The following is a 10376-nucleotide window of genomic DNA, read 5'->3' as shown; positions in this document are numbered from 1 at the left end:
TCTCCCTCTCTCTCTGATAAATAAATAAAATAAAATCTTAAAAAAAAATTAAAAAAATAACAAACTTAAAAAAACTCATTGATAATAATAACATCCCATTCACAGCAATGGACAGATCATCTAAGCAGAAGATCAACAAGGAAATAAGGGCTTTGAATGACACACTGCACCAGATGGACTTAACAGATATATTTAGAGCATTTCATCCTAAAGCAACAGAATACACATTCTTTTCAAGTGCACATAGAACATTCTCCAGAATAAATTACATACTAATTTACAAATAAGGACTCAAGCGGTACAAAAATATTGTGATCATACCACACATACTTTCAGACCACAATGCTATAAAACTTGAAGTCTACTGAAAAAATTTGGAAAAACCACAAATATATGCAGGTTAAAAAAATCCTACTAAAGTATAAATTAGTCAACAAGGAAATTAAAGAAGAATTTTAAAACACACATGAAAGCAAATGAAAATAAACACATGACAGTTCAAAACCTTTGGGATGCAGCAAAGGCAGTCCTAAGAAGAAAACAGAGAGCAATACAGGCCTTCCTCAAGAAGCAAGAAAAGTCTCAAATACACAACCTAACCCTACACTTAAAGGAGCTAGAAAAAGAACAGCAAATAAAGCCTAAATACAGCAGGATAAGAGAAATAATAAAGATCAGGCCAGAAATCAATGATACAGAAATAAAAGAAACCCAGGGGATCAAATCAATAAAATTAGGAGCTGGTTCTTTGAAAGAACTAACAAGATAGGTTAACTCATAGCCAGACTTATGAATAAGAAAAAAGATTCAAATTAAAAAATCATTGAAAGAGGAGAGACCACAACCAACACCAAAGAAATATAATTATAGGAGAATATTATGAGCAATTATATGCCAACAAATTAGATACAAATGGAAATTCCTATGGGGCGCCTGGGTGGCTCAGTGGGTTAAGCCGTTGCCTTCGGCTCAGGTCATGATCTCAGGGTCCTGTGATGGAGTCCTGCATCGGGCTCTCGCATATAAACTACCAAAACTGAAGCAAGAAGAAATAGAAAATCTGAACATACCAATAACCAGCAAATAAATTGAATCATTAATCAAAAACCTTCCAACAAACAATAGTCCAGGGCCAGATGGCTTCCTAGGGGGATTCTACCAAAGAAGAATAAATAAATACCTATTCTGAAACTGTTCCAAAAATTAAAATGGAAGGAAAACTTCCGAAATCATTCTATGAAGCCAGCATTTCCTTGATCCCAAAGACCCCACTTAAAAAGGAGAATTACAGACCAATATCGCTAATGAACATGGATGCCAAAATTCTCAACAAGATACTAGCCAATAGGATCCAACAGTATATTAAAAGGATTATTCACCACGACCATTTGGGATTTATTCCTGGGCTGCAAGGGTGGCTCAACATCCACAAATCAATCAGTGTGATACCATATTGATAAAGGATAAGAACCATATAATCCTATCAATAGATGCAGAAAAACCATTTAACAAAACATTCTTTCTTAAAACACACCACAATGTAGAGATAAAGGGAACATACCTCAGTATCATAAAAGCCATGTATGAAAAGGCCATGACAAATATCAGTCTCAATGAGGAAAAACTGAGAGCTTCTTCCCTAAGATCAGGAACACGACAGGGATGCTCACTTTCACCACTGTTGTTCTACATAGTACCAGAAGTCTTAGCCTCATCAATCAGACAACAAAAAGAAATAATGGGAATCTGAATAGGCAAAGCAGTAGTCAAACTCTCACTTTTTGCAGATGACATGATACTCTATGTGGAAAACCCAAAGAATCCACCCCAAAATTGCTAGAACTCATACAGGAAGTCAGCAACATGGCAGGATATAAAATCAGTGCACAGAAATCAGTTGCATTTCTATACACTAACAATGACACAGAAGAAAGAGAAATTAAGGAGTTGATTCTATTTACAACTATATCCAAAACCGTAAGACACCTAGGAATAAACCTAATCAAAGAGGTAAAGATCTGTACTCTGAAAACTATAGAGACTCATGAAAGAAAGTGAGGAAGACACAAAGAAATGGCAAAACATTCCATGTTCATGGATTGGAGGAATGAATATTGTTAAAAGAGTAAATTACTCTATACTGCCTAGAGTAATTTACACATTCACTACAATCCTTATCACAGAAACAGACACATAGATGAATGGAACAGAGTAAAGAACCCAAAAATGGGCCCTCAACTCTACTTCAACAAAGCAGGATAGAATATCCAATGGAAAAAAGACAGTCTCTTCAACAAATGGTGTAGAGAAAATTGGATAGCCACATGCAGAAGAATGAAACTGGACCATTTTCTTACCCCATACACAAAAATAGACTCAAAATGGATGAAAGACCTCAATGTGAGATAGGCATCCATCAAAATCTTAAGGAGAACACAGGTCTCTTTGATCTTGGCTGCAGCAACTTCTTGTGAGACATGTCTCCAACACAAGGGAAACAAAGACAAAAATGAACTACTAGGATTTCATCAAGATAAAAAAACTTTTGCACAGCAAAGGAAACCATGGACAAAACCAAATGACAACTGAGAGAATGGGAGAAGATATTTGTAAATGTCTTATCAGATAAAGGGCTAGTATCCAAAATCTATAAAGAACTTATCAAAGTCAGCACCCAAAGAATAATCCCAAGAAATGGGCAGAAGACATGAACAGACATTTCTCCAATAGAAATAGACATACAAATGGCTAACAGAAGCATGACAAAATGCTTAACATCACTAGGCATCAGGGAAATACAAAACCACAGTGAGATACTACCTCACACCAGTCAGAATGGCTAAAATTAACTATTCAGGAAGTGGCAGATGTTGGCGAGGATGCAGAGAAAGGGGAACCCTCTTATGCGGTTGGTAGGACTGCAAGTGGTACAGCCACTCTGGAAAACAATATGGAGATTCCTCAAAAAGTTGAAAATAGAACAACCCTACAACCCAGCAATTGCACTATTAGGTGTTTACCCCAAGGATATAAAAGTAGTGATCCAAAGGGGCATGTGCATCCCAATGTTTATAACAGCAATGTCCACAATGTGTACACACACACACACACAGACACACACACACACACAGGAATACTATGCAGCCATCAAAAATGAAATATTGCCATTTGCAATGACATTGATGGAACTAGAGGGTATTATGCTAAGTGAAATAAGTCAGTCAGAGAAAGGCAATTATCATATGATTTCACTCACATGTGGAATTTAAGAAACAAAACAGAGGATGATAGGGAAGGGAGGAAAAATAAAACAGGACAAAATCAGAGAGGCAGACAAACCGTAAGAGACCCTTTTTCATAGGAAACAAGCAGAATTGCTGGAGGAGGTTGGGTGGGAGAATGGGATAACCAGGTGATGGACATGATGTAATGAGCGCAGGGTATTATACGCAACTAATGAATCCCTGACCTCTATCTCTGAAACTAATAAAACATTATATGTTAATTAATTGAATTTAAATTTTAAAAACCATAAATTAAAAGAAACAGGTGTTTTCTCCAAAGTTCCCCTTAAGTATGATTTACCTAACAGACATCTGCGCAAACACAAATAACTTTATTCACATGTTAGAACAGTGTTTGAGTAGACAGTGTTTTAAGGACACTTAATACAAACAATTTCTTGAACTCAGATTTGAATTTTAAAAACACTATATTCAAGCTCTGGGTATTTTACTTACAGAACTTTGCATATAGCCCACTTCTTTCTGCACAAAGGTAAAATACTATTTGTATATGCTTAATTCCCCGTATTTTGCTGTTTCAACATGATCTTGTACCCCCAGTTATTTCACTGGTAGTCTAAGCTTACATTTCTTTCACTCTCAGCCTTTTTTGAGCTCATTTTCTTTCTTTATGTTCTCGAGTATAGCTTCGAGGTGTCGGGTATTCCTTCCCAAGGTCCACAACAATTACCTCCCTAGAAAATGTCACTCCTTTTAAAGGTCTTTTGGGGTTTTCCACACCTGAGGGACTTGTACTGAGAGGTATGGGTGGTTTTGGCAAATCTTCGTCCTGCAAGAGAATGGAACAAACAGTACAAAAGATCAATTTATGAAGGAAAGAAGTCCTGCTTTAAAAAATGTTATATTTTTGGGACGCCTGGGTGGCTCAGTTGGTTGGACGACTGCCTTTGGCTCAGGGCGTGATCCTGGAGTCCTGGGATCGAGTCCCACATCAGGCTCCCAGCTCCATGGGGAGTCTGCTTCGCTCTCTGACCTTCTCCTCGCTCATGCTCTCTCTTACTGTCTCTCTCTCTCTCTCAAATAAATAAATAAAATCTTTAAAAAATGTTATATTTTTAACTTAGTTTATATTTTAAATTAAATACAGAAGCATTGTTAGTGAGGAGGGTATGTGTTATTGTGAGTGCTATGAATAAAAATTTAAGAAAATAAAAATAAATAAAGCATAAAAAAATTGCTAGTTGAGAAACAGAAGTATTTCTAAATGATACAGGAAAGCAGTGATAATCCATCATGATCTAATTTTCATATCTCTGTGGTTAGAAGAGTCCCCCAAGCCATCATCATGCCTTTGGGCATGGGCCTTGTGTTGAGGGAAGATGTGAACTGTTCCTGTCAGAGAGTCCTGACAGGGAGCTCAAGAAAGCCTGTTTGTGTGCTGTTGAACAGCCTGGAACCAGAACAGGGGCATGAGCTCTGGTCCTGAGCTTGGCTGCGGTGGAGGAATGACCTTGAACAAGTCATCTCGTTTTCTCATTTGTAACATGAGAGGGCTGCATCTCTAGATGATCTCCAAGGATTCAGCCAGCTCTAAGATCCTAGGATTCTGAGAAAAGCAAAATGAAGGGGAATTATTAAGAATACCACAAATATAAGTGTGAGGAATGAGCAAGTGTCTGGATCTGGTGTACATGACTGGTTTAATAACATGGATTGATGGAACTAAGAAGAATGGTTTAGACGACTACAGATATTGTGCTCCTTCCAGGTACAGACTTAAGTTTCAGGCAAGACCATCTCACTGTACCTAGCCAAATAATTTACCACCTTTTCAATCAAACAAATTCTGACCTTGTCCTTGGGGGGAGATAAGGCCATCACCTCTTCACCATTTCCTTCAGCGTTCTTAGGCTCTTCTTTCTCCTCTGTTTTGTCCTCCTCTTTCTCTACTACGTTCTCTTTGTTTTCTAAGGGTGTGACCACCTCTTCTTTACTCCGTCTCTGGACAAGAATGCCAGGCCTCGTGGGTCCGTTCAAGTCCATGATTTGTGTTAGGACAGGCCTGGGTAATCAGCAGGATTTTTAAAATTTATGCATGTTAGTCACCATTATCATACCCCAAGATGGCTTTCTATCACATTCTATGGTACAGACTTACTTTTCTTGGTCTCCTGAATTGTCTGTCTCTGCAGTAGCTGCATTAGTGGCTAAACAATCTTCACCTCCATTAGCATTTGTACAAGGACTTTTTTCTGTATCTTCATCGCTCTTGGTTTGGGAACTGAAACAAATAAGCAAAAAATTCAGAAAGAGAAGAATGGTCTTGATTTACTTGGCATGGAATTTCATTTTTAAACAGGAAATTAGAATTTCTAAAATTCTGAACTGGAAAAAGTAAATAGCTATAGCATTATGTTTTCTATTTTAAGTTGATTTATATTATTTCTAGATATATTTGTTAGTGTGACTTGAAATCTGATCCCAATTTATCAGCATGGATTTATACCATTTATATAAAAAAACCACCAATAAAAGGAGGATGCAAATGAAGCAAATTAGAAGGAGGATGAAGAAAGTGATTGCTGTGGTTTCAAAGCTCATAGGGTTAGCTAGAAGACTCGTCCACTCTCACAATCACAGATGGCACATATATTCTTTTCCAGCTTAGTTTGAATGTAGTTCTCTTGTTCTTTAAGTTTTCTAGAAACAGAAGAATAAAAGGCTATTTTCACTGTTGTTCTTTTATCAGCTTCATAAAAGATGCTGTTTGTTTCGATGAAGTTGACTCACACTGGCTAATTTCTCTCCATAAATGTGGTGGGGGCTGAGGTGGTTAGAGGGGAGACTGAGCTGGGACACGAGTGATCACTCAGCTCACCTCCCCTCACCCCAAAAACTATCAGAATCCAGAGGAGAGGAATTGGAGCAGCTGGACCCAAACCCAGTTCCCCATTCTTCTCTCTTCAGTGACATCATAGAATCATGGAATGGTTTGGTTAGAAGGACCACAGTGTCAGCACAACCCTGCCCGTCAGCTGGAGGAGGAGAACTAAGAAACTCTCCTCTGGGCTGCTATCTCACTGTCCTCTCCTTTCAGAAGGCTGGTGTGGAGGCCATGTGGCACCATCCTGGCACTCTTTGGACAAGGATTTTCTTCCTGTTCTCCAAACACCAGCTTTCCTTTCTTAACCCAAGCATTTCTTTACTGCTTCTTTCAAAGACAATGAACAATCAGTCCCACTTCCTTCTCATAAAATCTCTCTCTATAATAATCAACTTACCTGCTAATGGATGCTCTCTAAATTAAATAGCCCATATCCTTCTAATACCACATCACAGGACCCACTTCCTGGACAAATAAGCAAACTGGCAGTTCTAGGAGCCATGGCTGAAGAAGCAAGAACAGAGCAAGATGATCAAGGTCAAAACGACCCCACCCCCAACCTAATTTCAGGTGAGTGAGTGATGCATATGACAAGAAGAGGGAGGGAAGAGCTAGGATTTTCTGAGAAGCAAAGAAAGGTACAAAAGGATAGGACAGCTGCTTTCAATCACATCTAAAAAATTGGAAAAAGAGTTCTAGGTGTCTCTGGGCTGTAGTAACACTGGCTCTCCTTCAAAAGGGCAAGGACTGTGGCTTTTTTAATCTTTGGATACTCCACCAACTCAGGATCTGCAAATCCCATAAATGTTGAATGGATGGTGTGTGTCGCAGGTGTGATGTGTATGTGTGTGGCATGTGTGATAGCACACCTGGAGCTTGCTGGAGGGCTCAGGCCATGCCTGATTTTTTAGAACATATGAACATCTGAGCCACTCCTAGCAGAGTGAGATTTCACAGATGCCTCCTTCAGCAAGGCGCCCAGATGAGGACTCAGAGTCCATCTCACTCTCCTTACTCTACACTGCTGCCAGACTGAGATTTTAAGAGTCCAAATCTTCCCAACATCTCATGTACACATAAAGGATTTTTCTGGGAGATGGGAATGTTTTAGATCTACTGCTGGTTACACAGGTCTAGACATATGTAGAAGCCCATTAAACTGTGTCCTTAAGATGAGTGTCCCTTGTGTCATCTACTATGTGGATATTATACCAAAAAGAAAGGGAAAAGGAGCCCCATCCCCACCCTGAATTTAAATATCTGCCAGGAGTAGTGCTGGACTGGAGGGCACCGCTTATTTGGTCCTATCTCCAAGGCTATTTATCAGATATGGTTTGAGACCAGAGAGATTTAGGAACAAGGAAGGACTGACAAGACTATCATAAGGGCTTTCCTTTACTGAATGTGACTTGGGAATCAATAACTTAAAATTTTAATTCCTTAAATTCTTCAAAGAATTTCTTGAATTCCTAAAGAAAATTTCTTAAATATCTTAAATTCTTAAATAAAATATCTTAAATCAATATCTTAAAAAACATATATATATATATAGAGAGAGAGAGAGAGAGAGAGAGAATTTATTTATTTATTTATTTATTTCAGAAAAGTGGAAGGTTATCCAACTTTGGTCCTTAAATCACATTTTAAGTGCCCCAGACTGTATGTCTGTGATGCCATGATATTCAAAGACGGGTTCCAGAGCCTAACAAAGTATACTTGGCATGCAGGTGTGTGTTCAAAAATTATACATGGTGGGAAATTACAACCAATTCTATGGAAATTAAAAATATCCTAAGTACTATGAACAGTAGTATGCTGACAAATTGAGTAATTCAGATGAAATGGAAAAATTTCTAGAAACACAAAACCTATCAAGACAGAATTATGAAGATACAGGAAATCTGACTAGAATTATAAGGAGGAGATAAAATCAATAATGAAAACCTCCAAACAAAAGAAAGTCCAAAAACTTCCAAACAAAAAGACCAGATGGTTTCACTGAGGAATTTATTGAACGTTTACAGAAGAACTAACCAATCTTCTTCAAACTCTTCCAAACAGCTGAAGAAAAGGGAACACTTCATAACTCATTTTATGAGGTCAGCATTACGCTGATACCAAAGCCAAAGACACTACATGAAAAAGAAACCTAAAAGACTGATCTCCCTTATGAATACTGAGGCAAAAATCCTCAACAAAGTACTAGCAAACTGAATTTAGCAGCATATTAAAAGGATTATATACCATAACAAAGTGGAATTTATTCCACAAATGCAAGGATGGCTCAACATACAAAAATCAGTGTAATATGCCACATTAACAGAATGAAGAGAAAAATACATGATCATCTCAACTGATTCAGGAAAGGCATTTGACATAATATCCTTTTCATGATGAAAAACACCAAATAAACTAGGAATAGAAGGAAACTACCCCGACATAATAAAGGCCATATAAAGAAACCCCACAGCTTACATCATACTCAGTTGTGAGAAAGTATTTGCAAATCACATATCTGATAATGGATTAATATCCAGAATAAATAAAGAACTCTTACAATTCAACAACAAAAAACAACCCAATTAAAAAATGGGGAATGCACAGACATTTTTCCAAAGAAGATATGCAAATGGATAATAAGCACATAAAAAGATGCTCATCATCACTAACCATTAAGGAGCAAATCAAAACTACAATGAGGTAACCACTTCATACCCATTAATAAAGCCATTATTTTCTTATTTATTTATTTATATATTTTTTAGAGTTGAAAGGTTTCACATTTATTAATGAACCAACCTACTGGTACAAAGGCATAGTAACAGAAAAATCATTTCCCTGACAAAACATGTCTATTGGTCCCGTAGGAAGGATGTTTACAGAGTGACAGGATAGAACATATGATCTGCACGTAGCATGTGGTGCCAACTAGGTGTGTCATCTCATGATGTGTGACACCTTCTAGACCCAACTGGGTTCTCCTCCAGTATCTCCTCTTGGAGCTGTACCTGATTTTATCACCAGTTTTCACCCGAGTCCACTGGGGAATGGGACAATTCTGTTTGTTTCTTGGCTAGGAATCACTTGATTCTGAAAGTCTTGTGAGAAGACATGGTGAGAAACGATCAGCCACACATAGCAGGATGTAGCAAAAAAGCATGCCATTATATAGGGGGGAAAAAAAGAAAAAGAAAAAAGAAAAGTGTTAGAATGTGGAGAAATTGGAATCCTTGTGTATCGTTGGTGAGAATGTAAAATGGTGCAGCCAGTCTGGAAAAGAGTATGGAGGTTCCTCAGAAAACTGAAAACAGAGCTTCCCTATGACCCAGCAATTGCACTAGTGGGTATTTACCCCAAAGATGCAAATGTGGTGATCTGAAGGGGCACCAGCAACCCAATGTTTATAGCAGCAAAAAACTATGGAAAGAGCCCAGATGCCCATCAGCAGATGAATGGATAAAGAAGATATGTCGTACACACACGTACACACAAAAGAATATTACTTAGCCATCAAAAATGAAATCTTGGCATTTGCAATGATGTGGATGGAACTAGAGAGTGTTATGCTAAGTGAAATAAGTCAATCAGACAAAGACAATTATCATATAATTTCACTGATATGTGGAATTTAAGAAACAAGGCAGAGAATCATAGGGGAAGAGGAGAGGAAAAAATGAAACAAGATGAAACCAAAGCGGGAGACAAATTATAAGAGACTCTTTAACCCACTGGGCCACCCAGGTGCCCATTAGAGACTCTTAATCTTAGGAAACAAACTGAGGATTCCTGGAGGGGAGAAGGATAGGGGGATGAGGTAACTGGGTAATGGACATTGGGGAGGTTATGTGTTGTAATGAGCACTGGGTTATTATATAAGACTGATAAATCATAGACCTGCACCCCTTAAACAAATAAATATTATATGCCAATTGACTGAATTTAAATTTAAAATATTTTAAAAAATTAAATATTGAGTTCCATATGATCTACTAATTTCAGTTCTGGGTATATACACAAGAGAAGTGAAGCAGGAACTGGAACAGATGTTTATACACCCATGTTCATAGTAGCACTATTCATGAGAGCCAAAAGGTAGAAACAACCCAAATTGGGATATATTATTCAGCTTTAAAAAGGAATGAAATTCTTGGGGCGCCTGGGTGGCTCAGTGGGTTAAGCCGCTGCCTTCGGCTCAGGTCATGATCTCGGGGTCCTGGGATCGAGTCCCGCATCGGGCTCTCTGCTCA

General features: G+C 38.0%; 1 protein-coding gene and 1 pseudogene across 1 annotated transcript; both read right to left on the bottom strand.

The window, feature by feature from the left end:
- Positions 1 to 3803: 3803 nt before the first annotated feature.
- On the bottom strand, positions 3804 to 8213 carry C8H2orf74 (chromosome 8 C2orf74 homolog). The gene is made up of 4 exons (XM_044262225.1): positions 8164 to 8213; positions 5404 to 5526; positions 5097 to 5307; positions 3804 to 4074 (listed from the first exon to the last, which is right to left on the bottom strand). Exons 1-4 carry the CDS (start codon positions 8211 to 8213, stop codon positions 3901 to 3903), a joined length of 558 nt encoding a protein of 185 aa, XP_044118160.1. The 3' UTR covers positions 3804 to 3900.
- Positions 8214 to 8959: 746 nt separating this feature from the next.
- On the bottom strand, positions 8960 to 9242 carry LOC122915435 (annotated as a pseudogene).
- Positions 9243 to 10376: the final 1134 nt, after the last annotated feature.

This window comes from Neovison vison, chromosome 8, assembly GCF_020171115.1.
Source record: "Neovison vison isolate M4711 chromosome 8, ASM_NN_V1, whole genome shotgun sequence".
In the NCBI taxonomy this organism is placed as follows: Eukaryota; Metazoa; Chordata; class Mammalia; order Carnivora; family Mustelidae; genus Neogale; species Neogale vison.
Note: the sequence above shows the minus strand (reverse complement) of the source record. Positions and strands in the feature narration are given on the sequence as shown.

What these genes read in the sequence shown, in the direction of transcription:
- C8H2orf74 (XM_044262225.1), bottom strand. Translation starts at nt 8,213, where the DNA reads ATGAAGTGTTCCCTTTTCTTCAGCTGTTTGGAAGAGTTTGAAGAAGAT. An exon ending in AATTCAGGAGACCAAGAAAA is followed by an intron (nt 5,308 to 5,403) that starts GTAAGTCTGTAC and finishes CTGATTACCCAG; the next exon opens with GCCTGTCCTAACACAAATCA. An exon ending in TATCTCCCCCCAAGGACAAG is followed by an intron (nt 4,075 to 5,096) that starts GTCAGAATTTGT and finishes ATTCTCTTGCAG; the next exon opens with GACGAAGATTTGCCAAAACC.